This window comes from Lepidochelys kempii, chromosome 2 (genome assembly GCF_965140265.1).
Source record: "Lepidochelys kempii isolate rLepKem1 chromosome 2, rLepKem1.hap2, whole genome shotgun sequence".
Taxonomy (NCBI): domain Eukaryota; kingdom Metazoa; phylum Chordata; order Testudines; family Cheloniidae; genus Lepidochelys; species Lepidochelys kempii.
The window spans coordinates 270,427,125-270,447,840 of NC_133257.1; the positions used below are offsets into that span (position 1 = coordinate 270,427,125).

Consider the following 20,716-nt stretch of genomic DNA (forward strand, 5'->3'; position numbering starts at 1 on the left):
CCTGGGGCTGACCTCGGAGCATTCAGCATCCCCTTCTCACACCATGCACTGCCCACAGCGAGTCTGCCCAGGCAGGGTCCTGGGGGGGCCAGAGGGTCCTGCACCCAAATTCCGCAGTCAGACGTGACTCTCAGCCAGCCAGTAAAATAGAAGGTTTTTTAGACGACAGGAACATGGTCTAACACAGAGCCTGTAGATGCAGAGAACAGGACCGTCAGTCAGGTCCGTCTTGGGGGGCAGGGAGGCCAAAGCCGCATCTAAGACTCCCTCCATTTCCCCACCCAGCTCCAAACTGAAACTCTCCAGCCCCTCCTCTCACCTCTGTCTCTTTCCGGGGCCAGGAGGCCACCTGATCTCTTTGTTCTCCAACCCCTTCAGTTGGCACCTTGCAGAGGAGGGGCCCAGGCCATCAGTTGCCAGGAAACAGGGTGTTGGCCATTCTCTGTGTCCAGACCCCTGCACACACCTGCCCTCTAAGGCTCTGCAACAATCACACACCCTTATCCCACCACCTAGATACTTAAAAAGAAAAGGAGGACTTGTGGCACCTTAGAGACTAACCAATTTATTTGAGCATAAGCTTTCGTGAGCTGTAGCATCCAATGAAGTGAGCTGTAGCTCACGAAAGCTTATGCTCAAATAAATTGGTTAGTCTCTAAGGTGTCACAAGTCCTCCTCTTCTTTTTGCGAATACAGACTAACACGGCTGCTACTCTGAAACCTAGATACTTAAGAACTGCATAGGGGACACTGAGGCACCCACAGAGTATTCAGAGAAAACATTAAGAACATTCCCACTTCGTCACAGGGCTCAACGGGTAGTGATCAATGGCTCCATATCTAGTTGGCAGCCAGTATCAAGTGGAGTGCCCCAGAGGTTGGTCCTGGGGCCGGTTTTGTTCAATATCTTCATAAATGATCTGGAGGATGGTGTGGATTGCACCCTCAGCAAGTTTGCAGATGACACTAAACTGGGAAGAGAGATAGATACGCTGGAGGGTAGGGATAGGATACAGAGGGCCCTAGACAAATTAGAGGATTGGGCCAAAAGAAATCTGATGAGGTTCAACAAGGACAAGTGCAGAGTCCTGCACTTAGGACGGAAGAATCCCATGCACCGCTACAGACTAGGGACCGAATGGCTTGGCAGCAGTTCTGCGGAAAAGGACCTAGGGGTGACAGTGAACGAGAAGCTGGATATGAGTCAACAGTGTGCCCTTGTTGCCAAGAAGGCCAATGGCATTTTGGGCTGTATAAGTAGGGGGATTGCCAGCAGATCGAGGGACGTGATCATTCCCCTCTATTCAACATTGGTGAGGCCTCATTTGGAGTACTGTGTCCAGTTTTGGGCCCACACTACAAGAAGGATGTGGAAAAATTGGAGAGAGTCCAGTGGAGGGCAACAAAAATGATTATCATAGAATCATAGAAACATAGAATATCCGGGTTGGAAGGGACCTCAGGAGGTCATCTAGTCCCATTCCCCTGCTCAAAGCAGGACCAATCCCCAACTAAATCATCCCAGCCAGGGCTTTGTCAAGCCTGACCTTAAAAACTTCTAAGGAAGGAGATTCTACCACCTCCCTAGGTAACGCAGATGATTAGGGGTCTGGAACACATGAGTTATGAGGAGAGGCTGAGGGAACTGGGATTGTTTAGTCGGCAGAAGAGAAGAATGAGGGGGGATCTGATAGCTGCTTTCAACTACCTGAAAGAAACTACTGCCACCGGTGCTGGGTGGCGTTGCCCTGGCCCTGCCCAGCGCGGGCCGGTCCCAGTACCTGTGCTGCCGTGGCGGTTTTGCCCCCGCCTGTCACCCTCGCCCTTCATGGCCTCGATGTCGTCGACGGAGGAGGCACGCCGCACACTGTGGCAGCTCTCCCGGGACCGGCTGCGCGACAGGCTGCAGTTGGAGAAGGAGGCGTCCAGGTGGAGGCGGTCCCTGTCGGCACGGGGTGACGAGTGGGTGACGGGGGGCTCCAGGCTTGCCTCGCCCAGCGGGCCCCTCCCTTCCTCCAGCTCCACCAGGGCCTTGCGCTCCTCCAGCTGGGAGTCCCGGCAGCTGTTATCCAGGGAGGAGGTGACATCGTCTGGGGCCCCTGACTCACTGCTGGGCTTGGAGAAGTCCACGATAACGGCATCGGGGCCCCCCTGGGACAGCGACTGCTTGCTGGCCGTGAGCGCCAGCAGCTTCAGCTTGAAGGACTTGCTGCGCCCTGTCGAGGAGAGGAGGTGACGGGGTGGGAGCGGTTCTTAGCACTTTGCATAAATACCATGTGTGCCTCAGTTTCCCTGTGTGCTGTGTGGGTAAAGAGGGGGTCGGAGGGGGGTTTGCTGTTGCAGGGGACCAGGTGTGACCTCAAAGAGCAGCCAGGACCCCGGACAATGGCCTGGAGATGGGGGACCCAGCAACTGGTGACAGGGAGCAGCCGGTTCTGGCCAGTGGGAGGACAAAAGGCTGAGAAGAGAGGGGCCGAGTGACCTGATCAGCTGGTTCCGGGGAGGGGGACAGGACAAAGGACAGAAGATAGAGGGGGCTCCAGGGGCCCTGGGACTGAAGACAAACGGGGGAGGGGATACAGGATCAGCTGGATGGAGGGGGCTGGGCTGGGACAGGGAGCAGCATGGGCCCGTGGGGACGGGGACAGACCCAGCTGGACGTGGTGAGACTGGCCAGGCCGAGAGCCCTGAGAACGGCCCGGGCTGGGTCCAGACGCTCCATAAACCTCCGGTGTGAGGCTGGCCGAGAGTCACTGCCGGCTAGGGATGCGGGGGTGGGGGGGAGATAGTGGGGGACATCGCTCCCTCTGGGGTGGAGAGATCGGGGGGGGCATCGCTCCCTGGGGGGGAGATCGGGGGGGCATTGCTCCCTCTGAGGGGGGCCATCAGTCCCTCGGAGGGGGAGCTCTGGGGGCATCGCTCCCTCTCGGGGGGAGATTACGGGGGGAGGGATCACTCCCTGGGGGGGGGAGATTGTGGCAGGGGGACATAGCTCCCTCTGGAGCGGGAGATCAGGGCTAGGGGGCATAACTCCCTCGGGGGTGGGGAGATTGGGTGGGGGCACTGCTCCCTCGGGGGTGGGGAGATTGGGGCGGGGGCATTGCTCCCTCTGGGGGTGGGTTCTCTGAGTGGCCCACGGCAGAGCCAGGCTGCTGGAGGCTCAGAGAGGTGCGGTTCCAGGAGGTGGCGGGGCCAGAGGGCCTGACCCCGGAGAGTGGACCCCGAGAAGGGCTGTCACACTGACGCGGGTTCCTCCCAGAGGCCGTACAGAGCCGAGAGAGCCCAGGGCCTGGGAGTCCAGGACAGAGGCCCCACGTGGGTCAGACAGCACCATGGCCATGCCCAGCCCTAGGGCGTCCCCAGAATCCTGTGCCCAGGTGGGGAGCAGGCGAGGGTTGGACAGCCCCACAGCCAGCCTGCCCCAGAGCCCTGGGCTCAGACTGCAAGCAGGGCAGCTCCCATCCCTGGGCTCTGCTCTTCCCAGCCACTGAAGGCCTGGCTGGAGCTGGAGTGAAGAGCTGGAGAGGAGCCAGCTCCAGGACAGGCTCGGCTTGGGGCACAGCAAGGGGGGCCCGTTCTGTGGGACAGTGAACTGCTGGGTCCACAGGCTGCACGTGCCCAGCTCTGAGTGTCAGGAGTGTGCCAGGCCTCGGGCAGTGCCCTGTGGGACCGCACCCATTGGCGTGGTAGCCTCAGTCCCCCCCCAGGGGGGACGAGGAGACGGAGTCTCTCCCTCCCTGTCCACGGAGCGCTGATGGGGCCTACCTGCAGGGAACCAGTTGGTAGGGGTCACCCAGTGGTTGGTGTCCTTGGCCGGGGAGCCCAGCAGCTCCTTCTCCAGCACCAGCTCGAAGTTGAGGATGAACATGATCACAGCCCCATTCTCGTTCTTCACGGGCACCACGTCCACCAGGCACAGGAAGCAGCTGCCTGCGGGGGCACCGAGAGGGTCAGTCCCAGCCCCTGCCAGCGGCACAGCCCGGCTCCCCCCTGAGAGCCTTCGCTTGCCTGCCCCCCGGCTCTGGCGCCCCAGGCAGCCTCCCGCAGGAGAACCCTGCCAGCACCATGGACCTGGCCACTCGGACACCAGCCCCAAACCAGCCAACAGAGCCGGGCGAGGGGCGGTGTCATGAACCTCAGAGATCCCGTGGGGGAGAACGACTGGGGGAGCAGGCTGGACGGGGCCATGGGTGGGGAGGGGCTGGGGGAGCAGGCTGGACGGGGCTGAGGGGGGGAGGGGCTGGGGGAGCAGGCTGAATGGGCCGTGGGGGGGAGGGGCTAGATGGGGCCGTGGGAGGGGAGGGGCTGGGGGAGCAGGCTGGATGGGGCTGAGGGGGGGAGGGGCTGGGGGAGCAGGCTGAATGGGCCGTGGGCGGGAGGGGCTAGATGGGGCCGTGGGAGGGGAGGGGCTGGGGGAGCAGGCTGGACGGGGCCCTGTAAGTGGCAGAAAAAGGCCGGGTGACTGCGGGGGCTGCACACACAGGCCTCTGACCCCGGGAAGGGGGGCAGCCCCTGTCTATGGGGCTCTCACAGCCCCCACCTGCTTGCCCTCAGCCCCAGGCCCCGAAAGGCCAGAGGGTGCAATGGAGGGCTGTCCTCGGGGACCAGGAGGGGGGGCTTTGGGCAGATTTCCAGGCAGCCCCCTGGAGATGGCTCAGCCGGGACTGTCTCCCTGGGTAGGGGGCCCAGCAGGTGCCCCAGGCAGGCTGTGCTGGGGGCAGGGCCTGCTCACAGTTGGGCACCAGACAGGGTGGGGGCCCTGGATGGGCTTTTAAGCCACGCAAGGCACTTTCACAGCCACTGTGTTAATCCGGGCAGACGAGGCTCCTCCAGCTGCGAGCTCTCCAGGGACGAGGGAGCATCTCACCCCTCGCCCAGCCAGCCCTGGGCAGCCCTGGGCTCCGCACACCCCACTGGCACAGCCAGGGCCAGGGAGAGATCCCAGCCCATTCACACAGGCGAGGGAACTCAACATCTGCTCATGACCCAGGGCCAGACGGGAGCCAGTGCCCCCAAGAGGGAGCACAGCGGGTAGGCAGGACAGGGCAGGGCAGTTTGGGGCAGGTGCACAGCGGGCAGACTGGGGGGCAGGGCAGGGCACAGGCCACCTGGGGCAGCTGCAGCTGTGCTCTGCCAGAGGGACACGTCACCACAGGCTGCAGGGGGCCCCCGACCGGCCCAGCCAGGTCACCCTCCCCTGCCTGCCAGCTTGCCAAAGTGCAGGGGCCAGGGAAGGCTCCCTCGCCCCAGATGTGGCTGCAGAGCACAGCCCCTGGCACACAGCGGGCAGGGCAGGAGGCTCCTACAGCTTACGGCCACCCAGCCCAATCCCTCTGCTGGACACCCAAAGGAGTGGGCGGGTTCCCCCGTCTCACGCCTGGCCTGGCAGCAAGGGTATGGCTGGCAGGGAGCCCCGGCACACAATGCACCAGCTGGCTCGGCAGCTCCCGCCCACCGGGGAATCCCAGCCCAGCCAGCCACGTGGTGCAGGCTGGAGAGACGGCTTGGCATGCTCCTGTCCCCCACTGCCCCAGAGGGAGTGCCTGGGGCAAAAGGAGATGGGTGTCCACATGGAGCAGGGGGCTCCACACCAGGGAGCATGGGCAGGCCATGGCTGGGAGTCCCAGCAGGGACTGGGTGCAGGAATTAGCCACAGGCTGGGGCAGGCCGGGGCTAGGGCTCCCTGTAGGGGCTGGGGGCTGGTCATGGGGATTATCCGCAGGCTGGGGCCGCGGGGTCCCTGTAGGGGCTTGGATTAGCCGCAGGATGGGCCATGCAGGGACCAGGGGTCCCAGCAGGGGCTGAGGGGCTGAAATTAGCTGCAGGATGGGGCATGCAGGGGCCAGGGGCCCTGGCAGGACTGGGGGGCTGGGCATGGGGATTAGCCACAGGCTGGGGCAGGGGGTCCCAGCAGGGGCTAGGGGGCTGGGATTAGCCACAGACACGTGGCCCCTCCTTGTGCTGGCAGATTTGCTTCCTCCCCATCCACGCTTTAGTGCAGCGGGAAATCCTAATCCGCTCTGATCCCCTCTGAGCCTTGTGGCATCCCTGGGGGGCACACACAGCAGCTGCCCACTACCAGTGCTGGCCTCAGGCTGGCCCGGCCCCCCACCGAGCCCTCCACACTCTCAGATGGCGCCAGCTTCTCCCCACCCCCAATGGAGGCCAGTGAGCGTGGGAGGTTGGTTACATATCCCAGCTGGGCAGATGGGACCTCCTGCCATGCCAAGGCACAGTCCCTCCCGGCCTGCAGGGCACCCCGGGCACTCTCAGCTCTCCCACCGCTGGCAGGGCGGCTGCTCAGCATGCTGGTGCTGTCACCTCTGGCCAGCAGGAGCCCCACGGGCATGGTCTCCCCTCTGCGGCTGGCCCAGGCCCAGCGCCCTGCTAACGGGGAAGGGAGCCCGACACCCTCTGCTCCTCCTCTGCTCTGTCACTGCCCCAGGCCTGGGCTCCCATGGCCCCACAGCACAGCCCCACTGCCCCCCAGACCTCAAACCAAGGTCACAACCGCAGCCATGCAGTGGTGGGCGGGGCTGCGTCTGGCTGGAGGGGGCCCTGCCTGGCCAGAGGGGACTGTGCCTGGCATGACAGAGGCCATATGGCTGGCTACAGCCAGAAGCAAAGATCATGGGAACGGGGCTGAACCACCCCAGGGGGCCTGTGCGCATCCGTCTGTCCCCAGGAGCCCTGCATGCATCTGTCCATCCATCCTCAGGAGCCCTGCATGCGTCTGTCCATCCCCAGGGGCCCTGGGCATGTGACACAAAGTGGGAATGTTCTTAATGTTTTGCCTGAATACTGTGTGCCTCAGTTTCCCCTATGTGTTATTCAAGTGTCTAGGGAGGGGGATAAGGGTGTGTGATCATTGCAGAAACCCCGAGAGGGCAGGTATGACTGCAACACTCTGTATGCTGGCAACTGATGGCCGAGGCCCATCCTCTGCAAGAATCAGCCGGAGGTAATGGAAAACAGAGAGAGATGCAGGCCAGGGGACCTGTTCGTCTGGGAAAGACACAAAGGCTGGAACAGGGGCACCTGGACACAACTGAGGGTGGGCAGCCAGAAGGGGTCAGTCTCGTCTGGGACTCAGGGGGTGGGGCGGGGGAGAAGAGTCCAGGGCTCTGGATCCCCCCCACCAAGATGAACTTGGCTGGAATTGCCGGTTTCCTGTGCTGACAAGCTCTGTTCTACGCTGGGTTCCCCACAACTAATAACCCATCTGTGTCACACGCTGGCTGGGAGCCACTGCTAGCTGTGGAGTGGGGGGCCGGGCCCTTTGGGGCCATGTGAGGCTCCCCAGGGGTCCCATCCAGGGGGACGCGCTGCAGGGAGCTCAGGGGACTGAGCTCTCCAAGGCTGGACCCAGGAAGTGCCGAAGCTGAGAAGGGGAGTCACGGTGCACTGGGGTCCTGCCTGACTTCAGTCAGAGTTGGTTCCGGAGCACCCAGCCTGGCACCCCGTGACAACAGGCTGTGCCAGGGCCCTGGGCGTGTCTGTCCACCCCCATCGGGCCGCAGCCTGGGAGCCTTGCTCCTGCCCAAAAAGTTGATCTGTCCCACAATGTCAGGGAGGAGACGCTGCTCTCTGCCCCCAGTGCCACGCCCCTCCTGGGCCCCTCCCACGGCCACTCGGGGGCATGGTGGCACCTCGGACACCCCCTCCAAGGCTGCTTGGGACGCAGAAGGCAGGCAAGGGAGACTTGCCCAGAATTCCCCAGGCTGCCCTCACACACACACATTCCTCCGCACAGTGCCCCCAGCCACGCCTGGTACCCCACACCCTGCCCGACATGGTTCACTGTTTCTATTACCTTGGCATCCCCAAGCCCAGCCCCAGAGCAGGACTTCACAGGGCCTGGAAGTTACAAACAGGAGAGGGGAGGGGCTGGAAGCCAGGACTCCTGGGTTCTGTCCCAGCTCTGGGTCAGTGGGGTCTGGTGGTTAGAGCAGGAGGGCTGGGAGCCAGGACTCCTGGGTTCTATCCCTGGCCCGGGGAAGGGAGTGGGGGCTTGTGGTTAGGGCTGAGGGCCAGGACTCCTGGGTTCTATGCCCGGCTCCAGGTGGCAGTGGGGGATGGTGGTTAGAGCAGGGGGGGCTGAGATCCAGGACTCCTGGGTTCCATGGATGTTAAGCACGTCACTTAGGGCATGACTGGCTAGTGCCCAGACTGGCAGGAGGGCGCTGAGATGGCTGCCGCAGAGCCTGCTGCCAGGCCCACAGGAATGGCAGCCAGGGCAGCACTTCTAGCCTTTAGCCAGCAGATGACAGGCTTCCCCCACCTCACAGGCAAGCTGGGGCTCGCCCCCCAACTGGTGGCAAAGCCTCAGGCTAAACTATGGCAAAGGAGGCACATTCGTCCCAGAGCCAGCTGGGCCGTACCAGTGCCACGCCCCCAGCACAGGGATAGACAGCTGCTGGTCTCTGCCAACACCCTGCCCCATCCCTGGGGATCTGTGGAGCCAGGCCACCTGCATGGGCTGCTGACTGCAGGGCCCGGGTATGGGGTGGCGTGCACGTCACATGCCCACTCAGTGATCCAATTAGCGGGCCATGCTGGGTGAGGAATCCTGGTCAGGTGCCACCAGAGGCACACGGTGTTACACGCTCAGACTGCAGGACCATGGGCCCAGCGCCAGCTCCCCCGTCCCCCTGCAACAGACCCCTGGCTGCTCGGAGCCTCTCGGCCGGCACAGGGACCAGCCAGGTGTCTGGGCCCTCCCAGTTGCATGGGGGGGTGGGGGCAGGCACCAAACTGGGGACACAACCCCCCACCCCCCAAGCCCCAGAGGAGAATGGGGATTGCTCTGCCTTGTGCCCTCACTAGCAGCCCAGGCCAGTGCAATGGACACAGCATGGCATGGATCCCGCCGACCAGGGCGTGGCAATCCCAGCACCAGCGCTGGGGCGCGGTGTCACAGAGCGTGGGGGAGTCCAGGCCCTGCACCCCTCTTCCTGGGATTCACCGGGACTCTCAGCCAGCCAGTAAACCGGAAGGTTTATTAGTGTGATGCAGCAGGGCCTTTGTGAATAGTTTGTAGTCTCCTTTCTATGCCCTTCCAGTCAGCAGTACAATGCCATGTCCTTGGGGTCCAGTAAGGGGGTGAGAGACCGGAGCCTGTACGCAGGATCAACCTGGTGCAGCTTGCAGGCCGTCTCAAAGGCATCCAGGAAGTTATCCATGTCTTCCCCCTCCTTATACTGGACCAGGAGGCACTTATCAAAGCTCTGTGCTGTCCAGGGTCCCCCATCACTCACTGCAGCCAGGGGCTCGCTGCTCCTCAGCCTGGCCAATTCCAGCTCATGCTGTCTGTTTCTCCTTCTCCTCCAGCTCATGCTGACGCTGCTTTTCCTGCTCTTCCTGCAGTTCCTGCTGCCTGAGCTCCAACTCTCCCAGTTTTAGCTCCTTCTCCCATTGCAGCCGCCTCAGCTCCAGCGATGGGGAGCTCTGCGAGGAGGATCCCCTGCTGGCCGCAGGGGTCACAATGCCCTCAGTATTCGCTGGGCTCCTCCCAGCCCTTCCCCTAGGCATAGGTAGAAGGGGTCTCAGGAAGCCCTCAGCAGCCTCCTGTTCACTCCCCGCTGGGACAGACACCAGTGCATCTGCCAGGCTGCTTCCCTCCGAGACAGGGATCAGTTCATTCGAGCCATCTCCCTCCTCCAGCTGGGCAATCAGCTGTTCTTTGGTGAGCCTCCCAATGCGCAACCCCCTCTGCCTGCACAGCTCCACCAGGTCGCTCTTAAGGCGTTTGCTATACATCTCCTTGCTGGCCACTCGCAGGCCTGTGTGCTCGCCGCTCCCCACAGCTTCCAGGGAGAACCCCCAGGGTGCCAGCCCTTCTTGAGGTCACCACCTCTTTGTCAGGGTCAAGCTGCAGACTCCTCCGCCCCTGGGACCACTCGCTGCAATCCCCAGGGGAACCCTGTTACTGCAAAAGTCCTTCTCGCTGACCACACGCTCCCAGGGGTTAACCGCCTCCCTGAAACCACTCCTCTCTGAGCCTTCAGCACGCCTGGTCCCCGTCAATCCCCCTTTGTTTTACTGCTCCCCAGTCACTTACTGCAGGAAGTACTACCCAAGGGGTGCAGTAGATCCCACCACTGCCACCAGTTGCCACAGAACGTGGGGGAGTCCGGGCCCTGCCCCCCTCTTCCTGGGATTCACCGTGACTCTCAGCCAGCCAGTAAAATGGAAGGTTTATTAGATGACAGGAACACGGTCTAGAACAGAGCTTGTGGGTACAACCAGACCCCTCAGTCAAGTCCTTCTGGGGGGCAGGGAGCTTAGACCCCAGCCTTGGGGTTCCCTGCCTTCGACCACCCAGCCCAAAACTGAAACCAAAAAACCCCCTCCCGCAGTCTCACTCCTCCTTCCCCGTCTCCTCCTCCAGGCTTTGTCCAGTTTCCCTGGGCAAAGGTGTCACCTGCGTCCAACCCCCTCCCAGCTCAGGTGACAGGCTCAGGTCTCCTCACTCCAGTGGAGTCACCCCCTGCAGACAGTCCCACCAGAACTAGACGCTATTCCCCGGTCAATCCACCCCGCTCCCTGCTTCGTCACACGTGGCAATCCCCCTGCCAGGGCCAGGACGCGGCAATCCCAGCACTAGGGCCAGGGCACAGATCCCGCCGAGCAGGGTGCAGCTATCCCGGCGCTAAGGCCAGGGTGCAGATCCAGGACTGTTTATACAGGGCTGTTGCCCCCCAGCGCTGAGATGTGCCTCCCTGGGGTTGGCCCAGCCACGATTGACCCAGGTCCCAGCATGGCTACCACTTAGGGTAGCACAGCAGGTGAAGGAGAATCCTGACTCCCGGGCAGCTGTGCTCTGGCTACAGAGAGCTCTGGGCACGGGTAGCAAGGGAGGGCTCGGGGCTCAGCCCAATGCCTGGGCCTGGCCCCATCCCAGGGCCAGCAGGTGGCCTCTCTGCAGCACGCAGCTCCAAAGCCACTGGCTAAGGTGCTGCTCCAAGCTGTGCTTGGCAGGAAAAGGCAGCGTGCGGCTCCCCCGCCAGCCAAGCGCCGCATGCTACAGTCAAAACACACAACGTTGCCGGGTGGTATGCGAGGGAAGCGCGGGCGCAGCAGGGCCATGCGTCACAGACAGGCCCCTGCTGAGCACACTGCGCTCCCAACTGCCCTGCAGGCTCAGAGCATGGGGCCAGGAGAGTGAGGTGAGCACTCAGAGCAAGGGCGCTCACGGCATGCCACCCCACACACCCTGCTACCGAGAGATTGGGCAAGAGGAGGGCAGGAAAGGAATAGGACATGGGAATCCCCTCTAGGAATCCAGCTCCAATCCAGTCCAGGGCAGGGGGCATCAGTTCCAGGTAGGGCACTGGCTGGCATCTCTCTGTGAGGTGTGAGTGGGATAAGCAGCCATTGTGACCATGTGACCACCGCACACTGAACCCCACAAAGCCCGGAGCCAGGTGCGCTGAGCAGGGAAGGGAGCGTGCTGGGGAAGGGCTGGAGCCGAAGATGGGGCCTGGGCTACCCCCAAGTCACCCCACTGTTGCAGCACTGCAGATACCCCTCTCCCTCCTGGGTGACCACATGCTGCCGTGCTCACACCACGAACAGAGCTGGGCCCCCTACTCCTGCTGACCCACTCACAACATTCCCCCAAGACAGGCAGCACTAGAGAAGCCCCGCATGAGATTCCGACCCCCCCCCCACCCCGGCCCAGGACACCAGGCCAGCCTCTCGGGCAGAGCCCCGGGCCCACAGCAGTGAGGATGGCACCAGCTCCCTGCCCAAGGCACCCCCAGTCACAGAGCCCTCCCACAGGGACATGTGCCAGCCTGAGCCAGTCACGGCTGCAGGCTGGGGTGGGAGCTGGGCGCAGCCAGAGCACCAGGAGAGCAGGGGCCAGCACCCCCTTCTGGCCAGCACCAACCCCACGAGCTGCTCGCCCAAACGCCGCGCTGCCCTGGGAGATGCAGCACAAAGCCCACCAGGCTCCCGCGCCCCAGAACGGACCCGCAACATGCCGCTACAGAGCATGGCCTGGCACCTCACACCCTGCAGCACCAGCTCAGGCCTGAAGCCTGCCCGTCAGCGCAAGGGAACACAACACGGGCAGCTGTGCTCAGCCTGGCCCGCCCCTGCTTGGGGAGCTTGTCTCTGCAGGGGGGCGGGCAGGCTCAGCTCTCTCCAGCATTGCCATGGGGGCCAGCTCGGACCGTGGGGAGAGCGCTCCCTGCTGAGCCCACAGCCTGCGGCCCAGCCGAGCCCCCGCCCCGCTCCCCGCAGCCCCAGCCGAGCCCCCACCCCGCTTCATGAAGCATAGCACGCCCTGCCAAGCCCTCACCAGGCTCCCCAACGCCCCCAGCTGAACCTCCACCCCGCTCCCCACAGTCCAGCGCCCCCAGCTGAGCCCTCAACCTGCTCCCCATGGCCCAGCGCCCCAGCCAAGCCCCTGCCCCGCTCCCTGGCGACCTCTGATGAGCCCCTGCCCCATGGCCCTCCCAGCCAATCCCCCGCCCCACTCCCCAAGGCCCAGCGCCCCCTGCCGAGGCCCGCTCCCCGCAGCCCCAGCCGAGCCCCCACCCCGCTTCATGAAGCATAGCACGCCTTGCCAAGCCCTCACCAGGCTCCCCAGTGCCCCCAGCTGAACCTCCACCCCGCTCCCCACAGTCCAGCGCCCCCAGCTGAGCCCTCAACCTGCTCCCCATGGCCCAGCGCCCCAGCCAAGCCCCTGCCCCGCTCCCTGGCGACCTCTGATGAGCCCCTGCCCCATGGCCCTCCCAGCCAATCCCCCGCCCCACTCCCCAAGGCCCAGCGCCCCCTGCCGAGGCCCCGCCCCGCTCCCCAGCGCCCCCTGCCGAGCCCCGCTCCCCAGCACCCCCAGCCGAGCCCCCGCCCCGCTCCCTGCGGCCCGGCGCCCCCTGATGAGCCCCCGCCCTGCTCCATGAAGCAGAGCACCCCCTAGCACGGCACTGGGGAAAGAGGGTCGGCACTGAGTGAGGGGAGAGTGCCTCTAGCCCTGCGCTTGCAGGTACTCCAGCTTGGTCCCCTTGTCCTCCTGCCCACTCTTGGGCCTCACCCAGGGTGGTTCAGGCCTGGCTCCTGGAGCCAGGGAAGGGTTAAGCACATGCGGGCTCCATTTATCACACACCAAATGCAGCTCTGTCTGGCACTGCTATAAATATCCAGGGGAAAGGAGTGTCCGCTCCCACGGGGGACACTGCTGCTGCAGTGTAAGCCCCTCCCCCCACATGGGCACTGTGGCCTGCAGGGGGGCGAGGACCCATCAGAGCCAGGCAAACAGTGGGGGTGGGGGGAACAGATCAGGCCATGACCTTGGGGCTCAGAAGATGGCAGGTGCCTTTCATCTGAGCCAGAACCCCAGGACCTGGGAGACAGGCACTGAGCGAGGAGACAGCAGTGCCAGCATCGGGTGGGGGAATGGAGATGAGTGACACTCAGTGGGGTGGGGGGGCCTCAGCCCAGTGACACTGGGGGGGAGGTTTGAGGCAGGTGACACTGTGGGGGGGAGGTGACAAAGGGGGAATGTTTTGGAATACATTTATGAATCATAGAATATCAGGGTTGGAAGGGACCTCAGGAGGTCATCTAGTCCAACCCCCTGCTCAGAGCAGGACCAATCCCCAATTAAATCATCCCAGCCAGGGCTTTGTCAAGCCTGACCTTAAAAACCTCTAAGGAAGGAGATTCCACCACCTCCCTAGGTAACGCATTCCAGTGTTTCACCACCCTCTTAGTGAAAAAGTTTTTCCTAATGTCCAACCTAAACCTCCCCCACTGCAACTTGAGACCATTACTCCTCGTTCTGTCATCTGCTACCATTGAGAACAGTCTAGAGCCATCCTCTTTGGAACCCCCTTTCAGGTAGTTGAAAGCAGCTATCAAATCCCCCCTCATTCTTCTCTTCTGCAGACTAAACATCCCAAGTTCCCTCAGCCTCTCCTCATAACTATTGTGTTCCAGTCCCCTAATCATTTTTGTTGCCCTCCGTGGGACTCTTTCCAATTTTTCCACATCCTTCTTATAGTGTGGGGCCCAAAACTGGACACAGTACTCCAGATAAGGCCTCACCAATGTCCAATAGAAGGGAACGATCATGTCCCTCGATCTGCTGGCAATGCCTCTACTTATACATCCCAAAATGCCATTGGCCTTCTTGGCAACAAGGGCACACTGTTGACTCCTATGCAGCTTCTCGTCCACTGTCACCCCTAGGTCCTTTTCCGCAGAACTGCTGCCGAGCCATTCGGTCCCTAGTCTGTAGCGGGGCATGGGACTCTTCCATCCTAAGTGCAGGACTCTGAACTTGTCCTTGTTGAACCTCATCAGATTTCTTTTGGCCCAATCCTCTCATTTGTCTAGGGCCCTCTGTATCCTATCCCTGCCCTCCAGCGTATCTACCACTCCTCCCAGTTTAGTGTCGTCTGCAAATGTGCTGAGGGTACAATCCACACCATCCTCCAGATCATTTATGAAGATATTGAACAAAACCGGCCCCAGGACCGAACCTTGGGACACTCCGCTTGATACCGGCTGCCGACTAGACATGGAGCCATTGATCACTACCCGTTGAGCCCGACAATCTAGCCAGCTTTCTACCCACCTTATAGTGCATTCATCCAGCCCATACTTCTTTAACTTGCTGGCAAGAATACTGGGGGAGAAAAAGAAAAGGAGTACTTGTGGCACCTTAGAGACTAACCAATTTATTTGAGTATAAGGTTTCGTGAGCTACAGCTGAAGCTCACGAAAGCTTATGCTCAAATAAATTGGTTAGTCTCTAAGGTGCCACAAGTACTCCTTTTCTTTTTGCGAATACAGACTAACATGGCTGTTACTCTGAAACCTGTCATTATGTGGGAGACAGTGTCAAAAGCTTTGCTAAAGTCAAGGAACAACATGTCCACTGTTTTCCCTTCATCCACAGAACCAGTTATCTCGTCATAGAAGGCAATTAGATTAGTCAGACATGACTTGCCCTTGGTGAATCCATGCTGACTGTTCCTGATCACTTTCCTCTCCTCTAAGTGCTTCACAATTGATTCCTTGAGGACCTGCTCCATGATTTTTCCGGGGACTGAGGCGAGACCAACTGGCCTGTAGTTCCCAGGATCCTCCTTCTTCCCTTTTTGAAAGATGGGCACTACATTAGACTTTTTCCAGTCGTCCGGGACTTCCCCCGATTGCCATGAGTTTTCAAAGATAATGGCCAATGGCTCCGCAATCACATCCGCCAACTCCTTTAGCACTCTCGGATGCAACGCATCCAGCCCCATTGTGCACGTCCAGCTTTTTTAAATAGTCCCAAACCACTTCTTTCTCCACAGAGGGCTGGTCACATCCTCCCCTTGCTGTGCTGCCCAGTGCAGCAGTCTGGGAGCTGACCTTGTTCGTGAAGACAGAGGCAAAAAAAGCATTGAGTACATTAGCTTTTTCCACATCCTGTCACTAGGTTGCCTCCCTCCTTCAGTAAGGGGCCCACACTTTCCTTGACTTTCTTCTTGTTGCCAACATACCTGAAGAAACCCTTCTTGTTACTCTTCACATCTCTTGCTAGCTGCAACTCCAGGTGTGATTTGGCCTTCCTGATTTCACTCCTGCATGCCCGAGCAATATTTTTATACTCATCCCTGCTCATCTGTCCAATCTTCCACTTCTTGTAAGCTTCTTTTTTGTATTTAAGATCAGCAAGGATTTCACTGTGAAGCCAAGCTGGTCGCCTGCCATATTTACTATTCTTTCTACACATCGGGATGGTTTGTCCCTGTAACCTCAAGAAGGATTCTTTAAAATCCAGCCAGCTCTCCTGGACTCCTTTCCCCCTCATGTTATTCTCCCAGGAGATCTTGCCCATCAGCTCCCTGGGGGAGTCAAAGTCTGCTTTTCTGAAGTCCAGGGTCTGTATTCTGCTGCTTTCCTTTCCTCCTTGTGTCAGGATCCTGAACTCGACAATCTCATGGTCACTGCCTCCCAGGTTCCCATCCACTTTTGCAACCCCTACTAATTCTTCCTGGTTTGTGAGCAGCAGGTCAAAAAGAGCTCTGCCCCTAGTTGGTTCCTCCAGCACTTGCACCAGGAAATTGTCCCCTACAGTTTCCAAAAACTTCCTGGATTGTCTGTGCACCGCTGTATTGCTCTCCCAGCAGATATCAGGTGATTGAAGTCAGGGCCTGCAATCTAGTAACTTCTGCAAGTTGCTGGAAGAAAGCCTCGTCCACCTCGTCCCCCTGGTCCGTTGGTCTATAGCAGACTCCCACCACGACATCACCCTTGGTGCTCACACTTCTAAACTTAATCCAGAGACTCTCAGGTTTTTCTGCAGTTTCATACTTGAGCTCTGAGCAGTCATACTGTTCTCTTACATACAGTGCAACTCCCCCACATTTTCTGCCCTGCCTGTCCTTCCTGAACATTTTATATCCATCCATGACCGTAATCCAGTCATGTGAGTTATCCCACCAAGTCTCTGTTATTCCAATCACATCATAATTCCTTGACTTTGCCAGGACTTCCAGTTCTCCCTGCTTGTTTCCCAGGCTTTGTGCATTTGTGTATAGGCACTTGAGATGACCCACTGAAGTTTGTGTGTGCCTCGGTTTCCCCTCTATGAGACATTGTGTCCTAGCGGGGGGAAGGGCTGTGCATGCTCAGGGCAGGTCTCATGCCCGAGTGCGGATGCTCTGACGCCAATGGGAGAGCACAGTTCACACCTCCCTGAAGGGGGGAGGAGCTGTCCTGCCAACCCAGCACCACCTCCAGAGGTTAAGGGGCTGTACCTGTCATGCTCACAGGGCTGGAGTCTCACCCCTGAACGAGACACGTTTGCAGTGTCCACCGGGCCGAAGACGCGGGTCTGAATGACACCTAGCTGTCTGTGTGTTGGTCTACACCCCAGACCTACTGCAGTGTAACTACATGGCGCAGGGGTGTGAACCCCCTCTCCCCGCCACAGCGATGCTGTTACCCCAGCCTGACCCCCCTGTAAACAGCGCTACATCCACGGGAGCTGGGGAGGTGAGTGCGAAAAAGCAGGGGATTTTCTTGTTTTTTCAATGGTTTGCATGCAGATGGGGTGGGACTCAGTTTCCCTGTGTTAACGAGGTGGTGGGAGAGGGAGTTTGTTGCTGAAGAGGACCAGCACTGACCTTGCCTGGCACTTGGGACCAGGACAATGACCTGGAGAATGGAGACCGCAGCAACTGGTGACCGGGAGTCACAGCCGGTTCCGGCCAGTGGGAGGACAAAGGGCTGAGGAGAGAGGGGCCAAGCAACCAGTTCCAGCCAGAGGGGAACAAAGGACAGAAGAGGGGGGCCCCAGCGACCTGTTTACCTGGGACGGAAGACAAAGGACAGGGGAGGAGCTGATGGAGGAGATGATAAAGGATGTCTCAGCTGGAAGGCAGGGGCTGCTGGACTGGACAGAGATTGCAACCAGAGCCCCCCTGGAGGCTGGAGAGACCTAGATGTACTGTGATGAGGGAGGCCAGGCCTGAGGCCTGGAGAGTTTCCTGGGCTGGGTTCAGATGCTCAATAAACCCTCCTGTGTTACGCTGGCTGAGAGTCGCCCCGGTCTAGAGATCGGGGGCAGTGCGCCCTCTGGGGGTGGGGAGATCGGAGGCCCAGAGCAAGTGGGCTCCCTGAGGTGTCCACTGCAGAGCCAGGCTGTTGGTGGCTCAGAGGTGCAGTCCCGGAAGGTGGAGGGTGTCACGGAGTGTGGGGGAGTCCAGGCCCTGCACCCCTCTTCCTGGGATTCACTGAGACTCTCAGCCAGCCAGTAACACAGAAGGTTTATTGGACAACAGGAACACAGTCCAAAACAGAGCTTGTGGGTACCCCCAGGACCCCTCAGTCAAGTCCTTCTGGGGGAGCAGGGAGCTTAGACCCCAGCCCTGGGGTTCCCTGTGTTCCTCCACCCAGCCCCAAACTGAAACTAAACCCCCCCAGCAGGCTCCCTCCTGCAGCCTCTGTTCACATTCCTGGGCAGAGGTGTTACCTCCCCCTCCTGGCTCAGGTGACAGGCTCTCAGGTCTCCCATCCCCAGGGCACATTCCCAGGTCAACACTCCCCGCTCCCTGCTGAGTCACATCTTCACATCGGGGCCTACAGCTTAACACCCCCCCCAAGAGAGTGCCCCCCAAGAAGGGCTGTCGCACCAAAGGGGGTTCCCCCCAGGGACTGTATGGAGCCAAGAGAACCCAAGCCCTGGGCATCCGGGACAGGGGGTAACACCACAGACGGACGGAGTTTCTCCCACCCATAGGGCCGTTGCCTCTCAGGGAGATGGGTAACTGCGGCAGCATACAGCATAGCGCTGCAGCTGATGTCTGTTTTAAGTGTAGACCTGCCCTGGGTCTAAGTGGACTTTAATCCCCATCTCAGTGCAGAATCTGAGACAACACCCAGCAAGGAGCAACCCAGAGGGAGATGGACTCCCTGTCTCAGGGAGACCGAGCAGCATTTCCCTGGCTGGAGGACTCGGGGCTGGGAGTGGGGAGGTGGGGACAAAAGTCAGGGGCTGGAAGGAGTCGGGGCTCCCACCTAGAGTCTGACCAAGGAGGCCGCCAGACAGACAGAGCCAGACCCAAGGGTTCCTCACAGCCAGGCTGGGCTGGGGGCTGGCTAGGACGGACCCTGCTTCACCCTTCATTGCTCCAGGTTGTCCTAAGGGCCCCCTAGGCTGGGCACCAGGTAACAACTGAACCCAGCTGTGCCCGCACTGGGAGGGGCCCTGCAGGAGCTGGGTGAGGGGTCCGGGTCCCTGCAGAGCAGCCGAGTCTCCCTCAGGGGCTGTCTCCGGGGGACTCACTGCCTGGAGCTCGTGGAGGTGTGGGGGGAGCTGCAGGCCCAGAAGGCCAGTCTAAGGGGCGGTGAGGCCGCATGGCTCACCCTGGAGGAAGAGCAAGAACCCCAGGTGGGCTGGCCGGCCCAGTGAAGGGGCCTCCCAGAGAAGGCTCCAAAGCTGGGGGCTCAGCCCCGAGCCTGTGGGTCTGTGACTGTGGGAATGGGAGGCCCTGAGCCAGGTGAACCCTGGCCTGGCCTCACAAACTCATTTGGATGTAGATACAGTGCAGCCTTGCAGGAGACCTCTGAGAGCCAGGGGTGTTCAGACAGTTGCTGCCCACCCCCTCCCTCATCGGCACCCCACCCTGGGGGCTCTGCCCAGGAGGGTTCCGCTCCTGCCTGGGCTCTACACCGTACAGGCAGCAAGTCTGTCTGGGTCCGGCCATACCCCTGAGGCAGCAATTCTGCAAGGCCACAAGCTGCCAGCTCCCCCACCACCCTGTCCTGCCATGGGGCAGACAGTGAGAGATTGGACAACTGCACAGTGGCCAGGTAGAGGGCGCCCTGCTTGGCACGATACCCAGAAGGCTGGCATGCAGAGGGTGGAGCAGGTAGGGCAGGCGTCAGCTGCAGGGACTGGGCCTGGTCTGCGGGGGGAGGTGGGACTGGAGACCAACTCCCCACAGAGAGCCACAACCACAGCGCCCCATGGCTCAGCTCATGGCGCCCCAATCAGAGCCCCAGCCCCAGCGCCCCACGGGCTGGCTCGCAGCACCCGACAGAGCCCTCAGCCCCAGCAATCCACAGCCTGGCTCACAGCACCCCACTGAGAGCTCCAGCCCCAGTGCCAGGCTCATGGAACCCAACTGAGAGCCCACAGCCCCCCAGCACCCCACTCAGAGCCCCAGCACCCCACTCAGAGCCCTCAGCCCCCGCAATCCACAGCCTGGCTCACGGCACCCCACTGAGAGCTTCAGCCCCAGTGCCAGGCTCATGGAACCCAACTGAGAGCCCACAGCCCCCCAGCACCCCACTCAGAGCCCCAGCACCCCACTGAGAGCCCTCAGCCCCAGCAATCCACAGCCTGGCTCATGGCACCCCACTGAGAGCCCACAGCACCAGCGCCCCACAGCCCGGCTCACGGCCCCCCACTGAGAGCCCACAGCACCAGCGCCCCACAGCCCGGCTCACGGCCCCCCACTGAGAGCCCACAGCGCCAGCGTCCCACAGGCAGGCTCACGGCCCCCCACTGAGAGCCCACAGCCCGGCTCACAGCACCCCACTGAGAGCCCACAGCGCCAGCGTCCCACAGCCCGGCTCACGGCACCCCACTGAGAGCCTGCAGCTCCATCCCCCCATGGCCAGGTTTGCAGTGCCCCACTGAGAGCTCACCGCCCCAGCGCCCCGTGGCCTGACTCACAGCGCCCCACTGAGAGCCCCAGTGACCCATGGAGCTGTAAGGATGAGGCCTTTGTCTGCAACCATATTAGGAGAGCAGCAGCCATCAGCCAAGAAGCAGGAAGTCACAGCCTCACATTCCATCTAAATTACATTAAAACAATGTCCTATCGGGCTGTTCAGAAGGCTCCTGTCCTAATAGCACCCATCATCGTCAGACACACAAACAGAGCTTAAGATGGTTAAAGAAAGCTTAGTTTGATGGCATTCTGTCCGGCAAGACACCACTTATCAATAGTTGTGGGTGTGAAATCCCTCTTTTTATTGTTTTGTCTTTATGGTCCCCACGTCTCTATTGTTTATCTGTCGGGTTCTTTGATTGTTTCTGTTACATCACTAATTTTGCTAGGTGTAAATCCACTAAGGTGGTGGGCTCGGACTGGTTAAAGAATTGTTTTACAATATGTTAGGATTGGATAGAGCAGTGTTTCCCAAACTTTTTTTGGCCACGGAACACCTGGTATATATTTACGGACCATTTACACTATTATTT

The 20,716-nt window shown here is 60.7% G+C and overlaps 1 protein-coding gene across 6 annotated transcripts in view; it reads right to left on the reverse strand.

Annotated features, from left to right (window-relative positions):
* KCNH2 (potassium voltage-gated channel subfamily H member 2) overlaps nucleotides 1-20,716 on the reverse strand; it is a 106,997-nt gene that overhangs the window by 59,377 nt on the left and 26,904 nt on the right. For 5 of the 6 annotated variants that reach the window (XM_073334956.1, XM_073334955.1, XM_073334954.1 and 2 more), the window contains 2 exons: nucleotides 3,766-3,930; nucleotides 1,782-2,216 (listed from right to left, as the gene is read on the reverse strand). In XM_073334956.1, coding sequence (XP_073191057.1) covers nucleotides 1,782-2,216; nucleotides 3,766-3,930 — 600 coding nt within the window. Of the gene's footprint in view, nucleotides 1-1,781; nucleotides 2,217-3,765; nucleotides 3,931-9,257; nucleotides 9,459-20,716 lie in introns of those variants that run through there. The other variant, XM_073334958.1, reaches the window with a different exon arrangement.